The sequence below is a fragment of the Papaver somniferum genome, chromosome 9, assembly GCF_003573695.1.
Source record: "Papaver somniferum cultivar HN1 chromosome 9, ASM357369v1, whole genome shotgun sequence".
Lineage (NCBI taxonomy): Eukaryota > Viridiplantae > Streptophyta > Magnoliopsida > Ranunculales > Papaveraceae > Papaver > Papaver somniferum.
In genome coordinates this window covers 69925474-69945489 of record NC_039366.1, presented here as the reverse complement: position 1 = coordinate 69945489, position 20016 = coordinate 69925474, and the positions used below count along the sequence as shown (strand labels likewise).

The 20016-nt window shown below is 37.6% G+C and overlaps 2 protein-coding genes across 2 annotated transcripts; one reads left to right on the top strand and one right to left on the bottom strand.

Moving 5' to 3' along the window:
- The first annotated feature begins 2997 nt into the window (after nucleotides 1-2997).
- Nucleotides 2998-4284, top strand: LOC113312108. The gene is made up of 2 exons (XM_026560867.1): nucleotides 2998-3349; nucleotides 3437-4284. The coding sequence occupies exons 1-2, from the start codon at nucleotides 2998-3000 to the stop codon at nucleotides 4282-4284; spliced, it is 1200 nt and encodes a 399-aa protein (XP_026416652.1).
- A 2479-nt stretch (nucleotides 4285-6763) lies between these two features.
- Nucleotides 6764-9753, bottom strand: LOC113309846 (ABC transporter F family member 1). The gene is made up of 5 exons (XM_026558368.1): nucleotides 9316-9753; nucleotides 9123-9196; nucleotides 8824-9034; nucleotides 8497-8731; nucleotides 6764-8201 (listed from the first exon to the last, which is right to left on the bottom strand). The coding sequence occupies exons 1-5, from the start codon at nucleotides 9526-9528 to the stop codon at nucleotides 7144-7146; spliced, it is 1791 nt and encodes a 596-aa protein (XP_026414153.1). The 5' UTR covers nucleotides 9529-9753; the 3' UTR covers nucleotides 6764-7143.
- Between the last annotated feature and the right edge of the window lie 10263 nt (nucleotides 9754-20016).

Genomic DNA, 20016 nt, shown 5'->3' with positions numbered 1-20016 from the left:
CCATTTCACTACACATGGTTCTTCAACGTGTTGTTAGATGACGCAAACTTTCATTGACTCTTCTAGGAAGTCCAAATGTTGTTTCAATTCTTGGTCGCGTCATATTATTGCTGATATATTGTCCTAGGAAGACGTTATGTAGATGACGGAATGATCTAATAGTTCCTACTGGCAATCCTTCAAACCACTGCAAGGCTTCTCATGTCAAGCTCGCAGGAAAATATTTACAGAGGACCGCATTATTTTCTTCCCATTGCAATAGAGATCTGCTATAAGCTTTTATGTGTCGTATTGCACACGAACTACCATCAAATATACTAGTGAATACAGGTAAATTGCATTTTGGTGGTATTATTGCAATTTGAGTTTTCCTTGCAAAAGGTGTTTTTCCAGCTTCCTCTACTGCTTCCTCTAACTGTCTCCTTCCACCATTTTTTCGCGTAGTCATCATTTCTCTCAACTCTGCCATTTCTCTAAGAATTTCTTCGCTCATAGTTTGGTCTAAATCTTGCCGCATAGGTCTTTTTAATCTGGCTTGCCTTAATCTATTCTCATGATTATTCTGATGCATGGCCTCTTCAATCTCTCTTTCTTCAGCTTCTTCTATTATTCTTCTACGCCTTTCTCTTTCAGATCTTGCACGTTCACGAACAACATTGTTTCTCTCTTTATCTTGTTCGCGTGCATATTGATCCCTCAATATTTCTCTACTATGTAATAGAATTCTCCCTTGTTCCGGATCATCTTCTTCGTCATTATCTAATTCATGGTGAGTGCGATGATGTTCGACTGCATCTTGAAATTTGTTGTTCCTTTGACCTTCTTGTCGGTGATGTCGTTCACGCGGTTGTTTGTATCGGTCATATACTGTGCGTCTCTCGTCGCGTTGATCTTGTAGATTATCATCTACTTGTAAGTTCTCATCAATATTACCTAATGTTTGCTCTCGCCTTGCATCTCTTCGATTAGACTGACTTTGTCTTGATGAACTTCTGTTGGTTCTTGATCTTGATCGCGTAGCGCTTCTTGATCTCTGTTCGTGCAATCTGAGATTCTCTTCTCTTAAATCATCATTCCGACGTATCAAATTCGCACGCTCTTCATCCTCTCTTTGTCGTTCTGCAATCAATCTTTGTCTAAGTTCTTCAAGTGTCATATTTTCTTCATTTCTTTCAATCCTTCTTGCATCCCCATTTCTCTCTGTCTCTTCTTCGGTAGAATTCGTATGTGCAGTATGAATACTCACTCTATCGTAATCAATATCATTGTTCCGTTCTTGTGTACGCTGAAGTCCAGTCGGAACATCATTTCTTTGATTTTCTCTTTCTCCTTCCTCTAGTTGTTCAGGAATTTCACCTCTTCTTCGTTCGACAGTTCTTTTACTTCTTCTGGCTGCTACCGCTTGCTCAACAATAGATCTGATTCTTACCATTACCACTTTCTTGTATTAACAGATTGAAAAGATGCGATGATGAAAATCTCAAATGTTTAAAGAAAACTGCTAGGTGTTTAATTCTAGAAACTTGATTTCTAAACGGATTCACCAACAGGATATATTTCTTCAAGCTGTTTCTAGCGCCAAAATGTAGTTGCAGGAAATCCTACAACCACATCCATTCAATATTATGTGATTATCTAAGTAATCATGGTGAAAATCGTTTGTTTATTCATCAAGATCTTAATATTGAATACAAAATATTACAAAGACTTTACTTTCTCTCCAAATAAACTTTATCTCTCCTAGTTTCTTGTCTTACGCTCACCTTAGAGATCTCCCTCAATACACAGTTTCCTTCCCCTTATATAGGGTAATACATAGTGGATGACAGCTAATAGATCCCCTATTTCGGAATCACTGTGCGTTACAATCGCTCATGTACATTCGCTCAACTTCGCACACTCTACACTTTCGCACAAATCATCACACTTTACTCGTGACTATGCTGACATCATTAAATACGTCATCCTAATTTTAGTATATGCGATGGTCTTCGCTTAGATTAGATGACCTTTATTTCGCATACATAATGAATGTGGGATATTTCACTCATCAATAGGATTTTGAGTCCAAGAACAAATTTGTTAGTAAATAAAGCTCTTCACTGGCTTGCTTGGGATGGGGAAGTACAAATCGTGGCTTTCAGTTTGTCAGACGAAGAGTTCCAAGTACTCCCAAGACCACCCTGCTTCCATGGTTCACGAATTGGCGACATTTACAGGCATAAATTTTAGACTCCAGGTACTGGGAGGGTGTCTCTGTCTTTTTCATCAAAGAGGAAGTAATGAAGCAGATATGTGGGTTTTACAGAAGAGTAGTAGTTATAACAAGAATGAGCGACATCAAGAGTCCTTGAGTCGGAATAGACAGTTCACTCTGTCAATTGACTTCAGTTTCAGCGGAGGGCACCGTGTTCCTTTTGCTGTTACTAAAAGGGGTGAATTTCTCATTGCCGCTTATAATGAAAAAAGAGTTGTCGTTGTCAATTCTTATGATCCAGAAACTGCAACCTCTAAAAAGATTGGGGATCTAAAGAATATACAGTATATTTCTTCATGTTTAATCCAGTATCACACGTTAACAGCTTTATTTCATTGGAAGCACTAGGAAAGACTAGGGAATACATATCGACGTTCTGGAATCTGACAGACTACCGCCTACCCTTCACGTAAAGCGTTGAAGTTTACCTCCAAAAACTGTCGAACCCGCTTTTTTGTTTTTTCGGATGTTTTCTTATTATGATCATTATCCATGTAATTTATTTTCCTACACAAACTCCTTTTCCTAGACAAACTCAAACAATCCTAGACAAACTCAAACAAAGTAATTTGACTATTACTAGGATACCACGATATCAATTTAGAATAAACAGGAGAGACGAGCAGTCGACTGGAATATCTTGAGGGGAATAAAGAAAAATAATGTCACTCCGGGGGATTTTTCGAAGGTTCCTCTCCAAAAAGAAGAAGAAACCATGCATACTAGTTAACTCAGATACCATGGTACTAGTTGCCTCAGATATCATGGCAAACAATGAGAAAAAACCATACATATTACTTGTTAACTCAGATATCATGGTAAACATACTTTCTCGACTACCAGCGGAGTCGGCATTAGCTTGCAGACAAGTTTGTAGAGCATGGAGAAATCTATTTACGTTAGATGATAAATACTTCAGTGACATGCATCTACGGCGATTACTAATGCAGCAACAGCAGACGTGTAACAGGTTGAGTTTTATTTTCCAGGATTTGTTTTATTCTATTTACTATGTAGATTTTGATGAGAAATCTCGCAAGAAACTTACAGAGATCAACTTTCCCCTTCCGACTGAAACTAAGAGATTGGTTGGTTCGTGCAACGGTTTGGTTTGCTTCGGCATACCAACAAAAGCCACAATTTCATCAAGTGTTGACCCTGTCTAAATCTGCAATCTAGTTACAAGAGAATGTTTGGAACTTCCAAAGTTTCTCACTGAGGATGAAGATATTAAAGTTTACGAAATATTATCCGGATTTGGTTATGTTCCTTCAAGCAACGAGTACAAAGTTGTTAGAATCATAGAGTACTATGATGGTGATGAGTTGTTGTTGAATTGTAAGCTACAAGTGTATACTCTTGGTGCTGGCAGTGGCTGGAGAGATAAAGGAATGTTCGATTACCGGCTTATAATAATAGCGTTAAGGAATGTGTTTGTCAATGAAGCTCTTCACTGGCTGGATTGGAGAGGGAAAATTGTGGCTTTCGGTTTGGCAGAGGAGGAGTTCCACGTACTCGCAACACCACCGTGCTTACCTGGTTCATCCATCGGAGAAATTTTCAGGAAGTTTCAACTCCAAGTACTGGGAGAGTCGCTCTGTCTTTTTCATCAAAAAAGAGGAGGTAGACATGCAGATATATGGGTATTAACAAAAGATACTAGTTACGCTAAGAGTGAACAACATTACGAGCCCTGGAGTTGGCATAGACGGTATACTCTTCCCCTTAACTTCACTTACGCGCATAAATGGTGGCATGGAAGGAGAGGTTATCCGTTTGCTGTTACTCAACGGGGTGAAGTTCTAATTGCCACTTATAATAATGAAAAAGATACTGTTGCCAGTTCTTATGATCCAAAAACTACAACCTTAAAAAAGATTGGGAATCTAAAGAACACAATTGTCCCCGGCCTTAACTCAGAATCACACGTTAACAGTTTTGTTTCATTGAAAGCATTAGAAGAAGAAGATGTAACAAATGCTCAGAAGAAAGCATATACCATACCAACTGCTGCAGCCAATGTGTAGTCGACTTTTATCTTTCTTGTGTTTTCTCTTCTAGGCAATGTAGTTTAGAATTATTATGCAATAAATATGTAAAATTTCCATTAGTGTTTTGAAGAAATATATTGCAATAAAATTTCTCTCCAGAGTGTTTTGGTAAGAACATGAAGGAAATTAAGTAAATAAATTAGTACTTTTGCGTATATAGAAAAGAAGAATAAAGATAATCTAATCAAGTAAAGTAAAGTTAAATATAGAATAGCATGTGGGAAATTAAGATTCCACTTATAACCAGTTGGAGCATCTGCATCTGCACACGCCGTCCTCATCCAACCAACTTAAATCAGCGAACTGCATCATCATAAAGTATCTCAGATAGTTGCTCGTTCTGAAAGATGTCAGCAGACGACATATTTTTTTCTGAACTGAGGTTAGCAAGGAACTCAGCAGCCTTGTTAACTATGCTTAGCTCAGATTCCACATTGAATACGGTAATCCCCCTATGGCGAACCATGTCGAGATCAATGATTATAGTTTTGGTGAGTGAATAAATCTTTTCGATATCACACATGGCTTCCGGACGCAGAAGTGGTCTCACGTGGCGTTCTCCTATATGATTAGACCCCCTCGCTTTTTCATGCGGATTCCAAATGCGTCTCACAAAATTGCATAGGTTAAAAGAAGGGACATTAATGGAAAAACGAGACAATTCATAATCCAGAGCAATTCTTACCCCAAGTGCAACTTCATTCAACCTAGAATCAGGGACGGATTCAGGAAAGATAAATTCTTTTTTTAATGTCCGGGCTAGAAGCTTTGGTCGAGCAAAAAAAAAAAAAAATTGGCTTGTGGACTGGGAAGCCTACCGGACTAAAGCCCCTTTAGCCCAGCTGTAGATCCGTCATTGCCTAGAATAGAATGTAGACTTAGTGGCGTCTACATCAGAGAGACATTTGGACCTAGCCACTATTGGGAAATACCGGGAATCACGTAAGATTGCCCCATAGCCTTTACCTGAGATACCACATATATGAATAGATAATGCTCCCTCTTCAGATTCTACACGTGATCTAATAACATCATCAGGAAGATTTCAAACCTTTGACCTCTCAATCCAATCATTTTTTGAAATAACAGTAGGGTCATCAACAACTCTCAGAGGATGATAACTTTCGATGTGCTGCCAACCGTCCGTCTTATTAGTTTCATACGGCTGCTGTAAAAATCAACAACTTCCCTGCATATCTACCGTAAGTTCAAATGATAGAGAAGCACAAAACTAGCTTTGTAATTAGGGGTGAGCAACGGACGGACGGTTGCTGGTTAGGGGTCATTTGTGTCCAATGCGTCAAAGTCGCGGATTTGGAAAATCAAATCGTGTCCGGCCCAATCATCCGTGGATTTGACATCCGCGGATTAGGGGGTGATACGGACCGGTTGCGGATTAACCGCGGTTTGCATCATTGGAGTTGTGGCTTGATATTTATCTGCATTCAAGAAAATTGGAGTTTGGGTCTTGGATTTGGTCTTTCATTCGCTTCAATGGTAGTAGCATTGGTTATCTTTACGCGGGGAACCTATCTTTAGCATTAGTTATCTGCACTTTCATGAAGTTTCATCCGTGTTTCTCATCACAGATCTGGAGATGTCATTTTCTTCACTTCCTAAAGAAAATAGTATTTTTTTTTAACGTGGTTGATTCTATGTTACTTAGGTTTACAGTTCGTGGAAGGAGACGAACTTTTCAACTCAGTGGTGCTATGAGAATTATATTCAGGTAGACAAGACCTTCCCCGATTTTTCTTTACTCTTTCTATTTGGTTATTTATGGGTTGTGGGATGTTGACTTGATGGCGCTTGGGGCCATGCGAAATTCTATCTTGAGAAACTTCGCATGACGAAATTGGAGAGGCATCCCATCCACCGAGACTAGTCTACCCAAACAGAGTGCTCAATATGGATTACGGTATTGATGTATGCAGTTGTGAGTGCTCAACTCCTGACTGTTGTGAGTGCTCAACTCTTGACCTTCTTCACTAAGCAAGGAAGCACCATGATTAATTTCCCTTACCGCCCTACGGTGCACAGATGAATTCGCGGATTTCAAAGTCCAACCGTAACCAAATCGCTAAAAATGCGGATTTGAGAATTCCACTCGTGTCCGGTCCATAAATCTTGCGAATTGGATTTCACCCGTAATTTTACTGACGGATACGGGTGAAATCTGTGGTTCCGTACTTTTTGCTCACCCCTATCTGTAACGCTCCAAAAACACAACAATGAAAAAAAAAGTGAATGACACCGTAAGAAAATTAGTAATATAACTAATGTTTCTATGAAAACTAATTTACGTTCGATATGCTCCTCGAATTTTATTTTTTGAGAATTTCACGATTCTCGTTTCCAATTTACCTAGCAGACCCTTTTTTTTCTGCACACCCATGAGCTAAAAGGTCCACACAGAGCTTATTGTAACTTTGTAAGCGACCTGCGACCTATCTCACATAAAACAACTTCCGTTTCAGTATTGAAGGTAATACATTCAACAGAAAAAGCGGCAAAATGAAATTAAAAACCTCTAAATGCCCCTTTATGCTTACAATCTAAATCCTACGAAATAGTCAAGGATTCAGGAATCAGGAATAACATTACTGTTTTTTCATCAAGCTACACAAAACAAATATTACTTGAAACCTAACCTAAAATCTGGAAAATCTCCGGACATATAAACCTTAATGCCGACCTACAATCTGATCATCTTGATCGTTACAATCATCCCACAACAGTAGCGCGTAAAGAAATACCACAGCCACAGATGATATGGTGAAATAATTATGTAATATACCAGTGTAACTATCCGATGCTGCAATTCGGTTCACTAACTCAATCAGATACGCCAGACCTGCTCTTGAGGTGTTCCTTGAAGTCCAAAATATCACCCTCCCAACGCGTCAAGGTCTGATTCTCACACACCCAAATCTCTTCAGCTACCTGGTTGATAAGCCTAAAGTCATGGCTGACAAGAACTAACCCACCATCCCATTCATTTAATGCTTCCGCCAGAGAATCGATCGTCTCAATGTCAAGATGGTTGGTAGGTTCGTCCAGCAACAGCAGATGAGGCTGCCTCCATGCCAACCATGCAAAAATGACTCGGCTCCTCTGGCCATCAGACAGGTTCTTCATCGGCATTATTTGTGCTTTGCCGGTCAACCCAAACCTTCCTATAGCAGCCCTCATCCTTTCTTCCTCATTGCCAGGATATTCCTTCAGCATGTACTGAAGTGCAGATAACTCCAGATCAAGTTTCTCAGCCAAGTGCTGATGGAACTGGGCAATCCTCAGGTGGTTGTGACGCCTAACCATGCCATCAAGAGGAACCAAATCCCCTGTCATCAGCTTTAGTAACGTACTTTTCCCAGCACCATTCGGACCCACAAGCGCTATCCTAGAGTCCAAGTCCACTCCGAAGTCGATGCTCTTGTAGATAAGATTCTCTTCTGTATAACCAAATGTGACTTCCACAAATTGGAGGACTGGTGGAGGGAGCTTACCCACATCAGTGAATCGGAAGACCAAAACCCTGTCTCTCGCAACCTTCTCTGTAAGTCCACCCCTCTCCATCTTTGCCAGTGTCTTCTCTTTGCTTTGTGCTTGACGTGCAAGTTTTGCTGATCCATGCCCAAACCTTGCAATGTACTCCTTCATATTAGAAATCTGTTCCTGCTCCCACTTGTACTGTTTCATCTGATTTTCTTCAAGTTCTGCCCGTGTCTGAACATACTGGTCAAAGTTACCAGTGTAGGGTTTCAGCTTCTTATTCTGCATGTGTATGATATTTGTGCATACACCATTCAAGAAGTCTTGGGAGTGAGACACCACAACAAGGATTCGATCAAAGTTCTTCAGAGTTTCCTCCAACCAGACACAAGCTTCCAAATCTGTGTCACCAAAGAAGTCATGTCATAGTTGAATTAGGTACAACATAGACTTAAAAGTGAATCCAATAAAATAAACTTCATTAAAGACAAGGAATTGAAGGAGTAAAGTAAGCAACAGAAACAAATCATTGTAACCTGAACAGGCAATAAATCTTAGTCAACAACATCTATTATGAGTATAGAATCTATAGATCTTATCTTACATGCTATTCAGAATTAGTCATTCAATACTTCATAAAGCACTTATACGCATTAGAATGTAAATCAACATGAATTAAAATCTCTTGTAGTTTACCTAAATGGTTTGTTGGTTCATCGAGCAACAGGATTGTTGGGTTCATAAACAGCGCTCGTGCCAATGCTATCCTCATTCGCCAACCTCCGGAGAAATCCCGTGTTTTCTTAGCTTGCATCATTTTGTTAAAACCGAGACCGAACAAGATTTCAGCTGCACGTTTCTCGGCAGTCGAAGCATCTAATGCTTCCAGCCTCTCATAAATACGTTCAAGTTGCTCTCCACCACCATCATCCTGAAGTCACAAAAACAAAATTGAACATGAAATTAGGATTGCCCAAAATTTCCTAAGACAAGAAACATGCACCAATCACATAAAAAACACACCTGTGCTGCCAAAACTTCAGCTTCTTTCTCCAATTTAATCCTCTCTTCATCACAATTAATAACCGCCTCAAGCGAAGACATGTCAGAAGCTTCAATCTCTCTGGTCAGATGAAAAATATCCATATGCTCTGGAATCGGAAGCTCTCTGAAACCTATCGCAGTAAGCAGCGTAGATTTACCACAACCATTCAGCCCAAGCAAACCATACCGCCTATCCACACACAAAAAACAAATCAATATACATAATATAAGAGATTCCACACAAATCACCATAAGCAATCCAATGAAAAAAAACAAACCTGCCATAATTAAGTTCCAGTTCAGAATCCACTATCAGATCATGCCCATGAAAAGTAACAGACAATGATTCTATCTGCAATACATCCACACAAACAAACAATTTGAAACAAATTCAGCATCTTAAAATACAGGGCAATCAAAATTTTGATAAATCTGAAGAAGATGATTATGGATAAGAAGGGGGCAACATACACGAATATCTCTAGAGAGTGGATGAGAACAAAGAACACCAGTACAAGTTCTATCAGATATCTGTAATGAAGCAACACCATTCGCCAATTTCTCACTTCCATTTGAAGAATTCTCAGTCGATTTCGATGACGCTGCAACTGATTTCCCTCCTCTCTTTGCAGCTGCTGCTGCTTTCTTCTGTGCTGCTTTCTTCTTACTCGCTTCTGAAACCATCCTTTCCTTCTCTTAATACAAAACCCTAGATCGATTCAATCAAAACAATCACTGACCAAAATCCCTTAAAAAATCAGGAAATCTGGATTAAACAGAGAAGTGATGGAAGGATTGATTGCCCTAATCAGTTAGGGTTTTCGGTAGATTACTTTCCGGACTCTCTATCTATCTAATTTTCTTTTTTTTCTGGCTGATTTTTTCTTTATTTTGGGTAGAAGTTTCGAGAAAGGGAGTATATACTGGCAGTGACCAGGTGTCAGAGTTGTAGATTACGAATCTATGTTACTTTTCTAAGTTAGAAACGTGTCGGAAACTTAAGATTTTGGATGTGGTCCTACTTGAGTGTTGGAAATACAGAATCTATGGAGATGGATTTAGTTGGGCCATTGAATGTTTATAAGCTAAGGTACATAGGATACCTTCTACTGTTTTTCTTATCTAAAATTACCCCTAGAAAATTTGTTTAATCACTTTGCTAATTCTTACCCCAAATCACAGTTTGACTGGTAATTAAACCATTCTCACCTCATTTATTTCGATCAAGTAGTTCTAAAATTTGTAATACTAATAGCTCAATTTATGAAATTGGATTATCCTTTTCTTGTCACTGGACGCATTTTACAATAGATGATGGTAGATCATACAGTATAAGAGACTATCCTCTGTTACTTTTGTGTTCTGTTAGGGTTCTATTTAGCTCCTATTATCTCCACTTGGTCATGTCTTATAAATGCTCAGGTCTATCTTGTTTTGTGTTTAAGACATTATCATTTAATACAATTATACTATCTAGCATAGTATCAGAGCCATAGTTTGAGATGTTGGAGAAAGGAAATGAGGGGAAATTGTATTTGTAGGAAGATGTTTGTGATTGATTGGTATGATTATCAGGAGTTGCGCCTTCAGACGTCATTGAAGACTATGGCGGCTGGATGTCGGTTCAAGGAAACGAAAACCTAGAATCTCGATAGTATAGTAGATAATATGATTGGATAATATAGTTCTGAAATATAACTAAAGAACTATTCTTTTCTCATTATCTATTCCAAGTTCAGAAATATGGATTTGGTAAAAAATTATCATCATAATGAATTATACCTGGACTTGGATGTACTACAAAAGTTGAAAATTGAATCAGCAGATAAGTAAAACAAACCATCACTCTTTCACGCAAATAGAAATGAAAAGAGACAAGTTAGGGTATTATGCTGACCCATAAAAGTTTTCTTCCTTCTACTGTGACCAAACAGTATACATTTGCCACCTGCACATGGATCTGTAAAAATCATCATCAAAGATAACAATGAACTTTGTTCATAAAGTTCAGACTGAATATGCTAAAGTTGAAGAGCTCGGAATTCTAAAATCAGTTGAACAAAAGCAAATTTAGGATTCTACCATTCTCATCTTGCATATCATCAAACAACATAAGCAACTTATAGGAACTGAGGAAATTATCATCAGTTGCAAAGAGAGCAACACCCACTTCATTGTCTCAATGAAAATTAGCTGCAACAAATCAAACAAAATGGTCATTTCGAGCACATAAATCTCAAAGAGAACAACACCCACTTCATGAGACAATTATGAGACTAAAACCAATGTACTCACTCGATCTCTAAGTCACTAGAGACAACCAAGTATCCAACTTCATAATACCGGCTTACACATACAGGGAAAAAAAAGTATACTCACTGATAAAGAATATAACAATGCAATATCTACACAATATATGAACATGTAATCTATAATAACTAAATGCTCATGAGAAGAAATATATTTAGATAAGTTCCCCCAATGCTGAAAGAACAAAGAAAAGATGACTTACATGAAGTGTTGGATAGCTTCATAGGAAGCAGAGGCTGGCAGAAAATCATTCACAGCAACTTCCTTGCTCTCATTTTGTCCAGTTCGTATTTTATCTGCTGGAACTTCAACATACCCAACATAATTATACATAATATTCAAGTGCTCACTTTAAGTTTATATTCCTCCAAATACTCCCCAGCTTCCTTTACAAGGTGCAACTTAATCTCAGTTCCTCGTCCTAGTGGTTCATTCCATTCATCCTCAGAAATAGCAAATGCTCCATCAGCCTTAGACTTTACTGTTGCTCTTTCTAAAGGGTAGAAAATGAGGCAACTGGATGTCTCCGATGCTTTCCTTCATGGTGATCTGACTGAAACAGTCCTTATGCAGCAACCAACTGGGTATAGTGATCCTGGAAATCGCACACATGTGTGCAAACTAAACAAGTCACTATATGGTCCAAAGTAAGCACCTAGAGCATGGTTCACTAAATTCAGCATTTCTTACTTCAGCAAGGCTTTACAATGTCAGACTCAGATCATTCACTCTTTATCTATTTTTCTGGTGAGTCTGTTTTACTTCTACTGTTATATGTTGATGATATATTGTTGGTTGGTATCTCTCAAGACCTTCTCTCATCTTTCATTGGAAAATTGAGTACTTCCTTTGCTACGAAAGATTTAGGACATCTCAGTTACTTCCTTGGTATTGAAGTTGAAACCTTATCAGACAATCAGACAATCATTCTTACTCAATCCAAGTACTCAATGGATTTAATCAAAAGAACTGATATGCTTGACTGTAAACCATGCTCTACACCAGTTGTACATAGACCAAGAGTCTCTATTACAGATGGTGAACCACTCAAAGATCCTCAAGAATACAGAAGCATTGTTGGGGCATTACAATATCTTACTTTAACTAGACCAGACATTATTCTTGGTGTTAACTATGCTTCATAGTTTATGCATACTCCCAATATTTCACTCATGATGACTGCCAAGAGAATTTTACGCTACATAAAATCTTCGCTTGGATCAGGCATCAAACTCACTGCAGGGGATATTACTACTCTGTCTGGATATTCTGACTCTGATTGGGCAGGTTGTCCTGATACCAGAAGGTCCACAACTTGCTATTGTGTTTTTCTTGTATCATCACTCATTTCATGGATGTCAAAGAAACAACCAACTGTGTCCAAGTCTAGCACAAAAGCTGAATACAAGGAACTCTCTTTATTGGCATCTGAAATTATATAGCTTTCAACTTTACTCTATGAACTTCATTTGTCTCTTTCTACTCCTTTTACCTTGTACCGTGATAACAATGGTGCACAAGCTCTGGAAGCAAATCCCATTTTCCATGCTGGCACCAAACATATTGAAGTTGATTATCACTATGTCAGGGAACTCCTTGAAGCTGGTCTTGTTCAGTTCACTTACATTCCTACAACATTACAGTTAGCAGAAATTTTCACTAAGGGTTTGACCTATCTTTTGTTCTCTGGACTGCAAGACAACCGATGCACTTCACTGCACAAGATGCATTAGTTTGAGGGGGGTGTATAAGAGACTATACGTCATTCAGTATGTCACCCTATTTTCTGACTATACGTCATTCAATATGTCACTCTCCGTCTGTTACTTTTGTGTTCTGTTAGGGTTCTGTTTAGTTCATGTTATCTCCACCTGGTCATGTATTATAAATGATGAGGTGTATGTTATTTTGTGTTTAAGACATTATCATTTAATACCATGGTGTTAGTCCTCAAGGGAGTTGGGAGAGTTGGGTGTAGTTTGGTTTTTTCCTGTTAGTCGTGGGGGAGTTCAAAGAAGTCTCTCGAAATCTCTGTTAGTCGTGGGAGAGTTTAGAAGAGTCTCCCGAACTCCCTAAAAAACCCTGTTAGCTGTGGGGGAGTTTGAAAGAAACTCTCAAACTCCCTGTTAGTCGTTAAAATTAGAATGATAGGGAGTTGGTGTTTTTGGGGGAGTTTTAGGGAGTTTATAGTGTATTTTTTCCTCACTCCAAATCTCTCAAAAAAGTAGAGATTTCTGTAGAGTCTCTCAAACTCCCCACACTCAAAACACCAAACTCTCTCAAACTCCCCACACTCTCTTACACTCCCTCAAAATTCTCAAGATTCAAAATACATTAAACTCCCCCAAACTCACTCGTGGACTAACCCCTATATATCTATCAGATTAAAACTATTTGAGTAATACGCGAACAAATTTTTTTCCATTGTGCTTGAAAATATAAGTAATTTCTCAAAGTAAAAATGTACGAAAATATTGGTTCAAGATTAATCATACCATAAATAAGCTTGAGTTTTCTCTCTCTTCGCTCTCTGGCGATTTCATGGCGACAACTTTTTTCTTCGAGTAAACCTTAGGACCGCTTGAGGGAGAGGATAGATCACAAGTATGGGGATGTAAACGTGGAATGTGATTAAGGTACAAGAGGCTGGTTAAGAGGCGAGAGGTTTTTCTTTCACCTTTTTTTTCTTCTTATTCTATGTTTCGGATTGTCCAGATCTCTGTCACTTTGGGAAAATCTATTGCGTTTCTCGTCTCTAATAATGTTCTTATTTAACTCTCATTGTTTAATCATGATACTATTTTTTTTTTTTTTGACAAGATTTCCAATCTATATGCTTAAGTATTTTTCTATGGGGTTAAGATCTAGGGTTAGCAATTTTGGGCCTCCCGTTAGGGTCGGTATTTAATTTGAATCATGGGTTGTCGATCTGATTTCTCTGTTATATAGATTGATTTCTGTTGTCTAGACTTAGGGTCTTTTATAATATTTCCATATGTCTTTGGTGAAGTAAAATTTGATCCCGTGAAGTTTTCTTCATCTGATTAAGTGTCGGTTATTGGTGCTCCAAATTAAGATTTGATGATCCCTTTCTTGGCTCTTTATCTTAAATTAAGATTATTGTTGATAGGATAATATGTTTAGTAATGTATGAATTAATATAGGAATCTGTAGTTTTATTTGAAATTGTGGCAGGGATCAAATAAGAATCGTGTGAGTTCTTCTCTATAATCTAGAGTTGTGTATTGTATTTAAAGCTGTGTTATTTCTCTCAAATTGTGATAATGATATTAGCTCACTGTTATGCAAGTTTTTTTGAAAAACTAATTTAGGATTGTGTAACTTCTTTTGAACTTGTGGTAGTAATCAAAAGGAATTATGTGAGTTTTATCTACAACTTAAGTTTGTGTAACTTCTTTTGAAGTTGTGCTTATGATGTTCTGCTTGTTGTTATGCAGTTTTTTTTTTATTCCAGTTTAACCAATATATGCCATTGTATTGCTTTGACCCCTAAATACCCCTCTTTAACCTTGTCATATACCCTGTTGTGGTCTTATGGCATGCTATGGTATAGTGAATTTGATTATTTGTATTGGACTTGATTATATAGGTTAGGCATTGCAATGTTCACCTTGACGTGGATATATTTAAGCATCAGCAGAAATCTTATGTATCTCTTAATTTTCTAAAGACTTATCCTATAAGGGATTTTATTGTTAATTTTCAGTAATGTGGGATCTCTTTCTCATTGTGTGTATCCTTCTCGAGCGATTAATTTCAATTTTTCTTATTTTTCAAACCTTGTCGATGATGTCATAGTTTACTTGTTAGAAGTTGGTTTAACTCAGACCTCCTTAGCGCCTCTTTTGTACGTACCGAATATGTAAAAATGATTTTTGTCCCAAATCCATGCTCCTCTGATCTGACTAACCCCCAGATAAGTCCACTCAAAATACATTGGTTTTATCAAATCTGTCTCATTTAATTTCAGTTTTCTTTATATTGGTTAGCTTGATCCCGTCTCAAGTATTGTTCAATTTTTTAAGCTGTATCTAGGAATTGAAAGTGTCTTCAAGCAATGTTCATTTTTTAACCTGTAACCAATAATTGAAAGTATTTTTGTGTAAAACTTTAATTGTCCAAGTCTATAATATTTCTTTGTAACTGCTATTGTAACTAAGTTTGTTTGCCAAGAGGAGCATTCTAGCATAGAACTGCCAGGGACTCAACCAACAAAACACAATACAAGATCTTCGAAGCTTGATATCACTGCAAAAACCATCCTTTGTTTTCATATCTGAAACTCAATCTACAAACAATCATATGGCATTTATTGCACAATCACTTCAATTTCAGAATCATTTCTCTGTTCCCAAAGTTGGTAGGAGAGGAGGACTATACCTAATTTGGAATTACAACTACGACGTGCAAATCATCTTGCATTTTCAGAGTTATAAATATACCCTTATTACCCCTAGGACACTTGAACATCCTTGGATGTGTACGTGCGTCTATCCACCTCCCCCCAACCAACCAAAATCCTCATATGAGACTTCAATGAAGTAATGGACCAAACAGAAGGAAAAAAAGGCAGAAAAGTAACATATGCACAAACCTAACCATTTCTCAACTTAATTGATCAAATGCGACTCATGGATCTAGGATTCCGAGGCGATCCGTTCACCTGGACGATAAATCAGCAAGGACAAGATAACATCCTGGAACGACTTGATAGAGCTATGCCAACTCAACATTAGGTAACGTCCACACCACATGCAGGAGTTACTCATGTTAGAGCATAGCTTAGTTGAACCCACCAACCATTGGTATGTCAAGTTTGGTTATCATATTTTAGTGAACCAAAACTCATTTAAAGAGTCGGTTGATTATGTACTAGAGTCAACTTCGTATAGGTTAGGTTGAAAGTATTAGGATATGAGACATTACAAGTATTACGAATACTTGAAGAAGTGAAGAAGTAAGGATCTACAACGACAACATCATCCTTACACTTGAGGTTAATGATATTTGACTTGAACTGTTTCATTCCCTAACGTATCTTTCAAGTCGTGCATATTGAAAACATAACTGCGAAGCATGAATGATTATACTCTAGTTAGACATAGTATTAATGAATACAATACGAGGTTTATTGCTTTACTATTAAACTTTGTACATAAGACATCGACATAATCGTTTGAATGTTATTGTGATTATGTATGGGTATGAGGTGAAGATTTCATCCTAGGAAACAATGTTTTACATTCGTTTAAAAGAAGTAAATTCATAAACTCATTTTGTGAATCAAAAGGGAAATCGCTAGGCTTATTGGTATTGTTATTCATTGCATATCTTTTGAACTACCAATATATGTGATTAGTATAACCGCTCATGACTTGTTTATGTTCTTGGTAAAACTATTCACAAGGCCTGACTTTTGTATTGGTATGACTTTTATTAGTGAAACCGATCTTAAGTAATCACCTGAGATGGTATGATCGATTTGTTGTAATTGGTATGGACAACTCTAGGCAAAGGAAAACCGATCCTAGTAAGAGGTGCAACCGATCACAAAGGGGAATCGATCCTTGTATGAGGTGCAACAAGTTTCTAGATACTGGGAACCGATCCTATGAACATGTGCAACACGTTTTTAGATATTAGGAACCGATCCTATGGACATGTGCAACAAATACAAGTTAGATACCATATATATATGTGGGAACCGATCCTAGTACCTAGTCAACCGAATTTTTGGAAAGCTAGTGTGACTAAATCCAATACTCACATGGAGGTAGAACCGAAACTTGTTTTGGTAGAACCGTGAAACCCATGATTGGTGATTGAGGGTTCTTAATCAATCAAATAGTGCTTGAAATTCATATGAACCAATTCTAAACTTTTTTGGAAGTGTGGAAAATCGGTTTCAAGATTGTAAGTATGAAAGAGGACTTACAAAGTAAAGATGTCGACATACTTTGAACATATGCAGTAACGCTTATCTTTAATTGTTTAAAGATATTCCTTAATAGCTAAAGGAAAAATCCCGGATCGAAAAATAAATTGAGAAATTTTTAACTAAGGTTTTTAATTTTATTTTTGGAAAATGAAAATTAGTAATGTGCATTTACTAGTTGGAGATTTTCTAAGAGATTTTCGGTCACTGTTTGGACAAAGTATTTCTAGGAATTATGGAAACCGAATTTGGAAATATATTGCATATCTTGAGAATATTTTCGGTTTTGAAAATTCCTTGGTGTCCAAACTTCCTTGGTCTATAAATATCAAAGTTTGCATTTCAAGCAAACTAATCCTCAGAGCCAAAAAAACTATCTAGTTGTGTTTTTATTGGTGGAGCCGCCTATTCGGAGAGGAAAGTATCCTAATTAGGCGAAATCTCTTACGGCCGCTCAGTTTAAAGACTTATTTGGGATTGAGAAGCTCTATTAGTATCGTTGGTGGGAAACTAGATAATTGCGGTTTATTATTAGTTTTTGATTGATTTGATTGACTAACGGTTGTTGAACTTTGATTGCACCTAGTTTGTTTATGCTTGAGAATCTTCTCTTCTGATATAAGATTCACTCAAACTAGATCGAAGTTTCGACGGGGATCTTTAGACTGTTTGTAGATCTAAAGACGTCTTGTGATAATCCATTGTTAACAGACTCCATTCTGTGCGTGATTGATCACAAGAGATTCAAGTTGATTTTGTGCAGGTGTTTATTGAATATCTAAGAAGATTTGAAGACGAAGAATATTTCTGATTGGGGTTCATAATCTTTGGTGTGCGCAATACTTGTTTCGGTTAAAGAGGATCCAACTATAATCGATTTATCCTTGTGATAAATTGGATTGATTAGTTGAGTGGATCGACATCAATACAATTTTTTGTGATTAAAAGTATTGATTGCAAAATCTTGACAATTACTTCGGTAGTTGTTATTAGATTGATCTAAGGACCTGACAAAGGAGTTTATTGTGATAAACGGAAGGGCCTTTTGTCGAACTCACATCATTTTGTTGAAAAGAGTTGTTACCAAACGGATTTGTTGTTCCTTTACTGTTTGGAATACGAACCAAAGGAATTGTTCCAAGTACGTGACTTATTACAAGTTGGAGGCGGGAATACAGACGGAACTAGGTGAACTATAGGTTTAGTTGCTTGGTCTCAACTATAAGAAGTTGGTTTGATTTTGTATAGCGGCTTAATTCTGAGAGTATTCAATTCTGGACAAGGTCCCGGGTTTTTCTGCATTTGCGGTTTCCTCGTTAACAAAATCTTTCTGTGTCTTATAATTAGAAGTAAAATACACAAACATTAATTCTTATTTACTTGATAGTAATCCTATTGTGTTTGGTTAAGCCCGAACCTTTTATCAAGTAAACATACTTCGTTGTTGTATTGTCTCGATCTTGTATCCATAGTCAATCACGCAAGTTATCTTGTTGTCGTATTGTCTCGGTTTCGTATCCACAGACGATCACACGAAATGTGAACCGGTTAGTTGTATTGTCTCGACTCAGTCCATAGACAATCACTTTCGTATAAAGGACTTATAGGTGGAAAAGTTTTAGATTGAGATATATTTGGGTACCCTCGTCTTTTCAACTCATTTACCGAGAATGACCTCAGATCATGCCCGAATTTTACTCCAAATAAGAGTAATTGACTGGCAGGGGAGCAAGAACTATAAGTCTGAGCATTTATGGCTTATCCACCCAAAACTGCAACAAGTGGTGAATTTGCGTGGACCAAGATTCATGACACAAATCCCATTGTGAATTTGCAGCTTAAGCTCATTTAAACCAGCGAAATCCTTACCGATTGGAATAAAGAAACTTTTGGCCACCTCCCCACTATGATCAAGAAATAAACAGCGGAATGAAAATGACACAACATCAATATGCCACTCGTACTGGAAATGATTTGACATATTGACAACTCCATGAAAAACAACTTAGGGCACAACACATGACGTTACTTGATTTCCATGCAACCTACTGGCGACAAAGATCAAAGAATTCAGTGGTTATAGTCGGGCGATCGTAACACCACTTTCTTCGACACTAAAGAAACAATTCACCGATGCTGCAATAAAATTCAACAACTTCAAGATCAGCAGAATAATTGGGTTATAGACAAAGATGCGGCGGTTGGACTACAGATTGATCACTTCACTGATCAATATATGTCTCCAAATACAATGATTGATAAAATCCTATTTACAACAATAACCCCAAGGTTAACACCCAGGCAATGCGCCTCGTTGACGAAAGAAGCTACTCCTGCAGAGATCAAACAAGATCGATTCTCCATTGGGTCTAAACGCGTTCTAGGTCCGGACGGATACACTAGTAAGTTCTTCAAAGTTTTCTAGGAAACAACGTACGTACAACTAATAGATATAGTACGTAGTTTCTTCAACTCTTTTAGTATCTATCCACTTGAAAAAGTGGGGGTCTAACAACCACACCCAATATTTCGCTTAGCAATCTGTATGGACTAACCCAATATACTTTCAAGAGAATCAACTAGACAGTCAGACTCAATCTTACGGAAAGTATATCAAAGAGTTATATCTCAATCAATTAATTCAATCCGCAATCAAACGAACAATAAGTTGCGAGCCCGATTGAATCTAAGAGAGATAACTTGAACGGTACCAAAGACCAATGTTCAAGGATCAATCAATTTCAATCAACAACCAAAGGTTTGATTTACCAATTGATCGATTCAACGCACAACCTGTGATATTTCAATTATATAACAAAATATAATGCGGAATAGAAATAACACAGACACCAGAAGTTTTGTTAACGAGGAAACCGCAAATGCAGAAAACCCATGAACCTAGTCCA

Coding starts and splice junctions, on each gene's coding strand:
- LOC113312108 (XM_026560867.1), top strand. CDS start 2,998: ATGGTACTAGTTGCCTCAGATATCATGGCAAACAATGAGAAAAAACCA. Junction 3,350..3,436: donor TGAAACTAAGAGATTGGTTG/GTTCGTGCAACG, acceptor TCTGCAATCTAG/TTACAAGAGAATGTTTGGAA.
- LOC113309846 (XM_026558368.1), bottom strand. CDS start 9,528: ATGGTTTCAGAAGCGAGTAAGAAGAAAGCAGCACAGAAGAAAGCAGCA. Junction 9,197..9,315: donor CACTCTCTAGAGATATTCGT/GTATGTTGCCCC, acceptor GATGTATTGCAG/ATAGAATCATTGTCTGTTAC. Junction 8,732..8,823: donor CTGAAGTTTTGGCAGCACAG/GTGTGTTTTTTA, acceptor TTGTGACTTCAG/GATGATGGTGGTGGAGAGCA.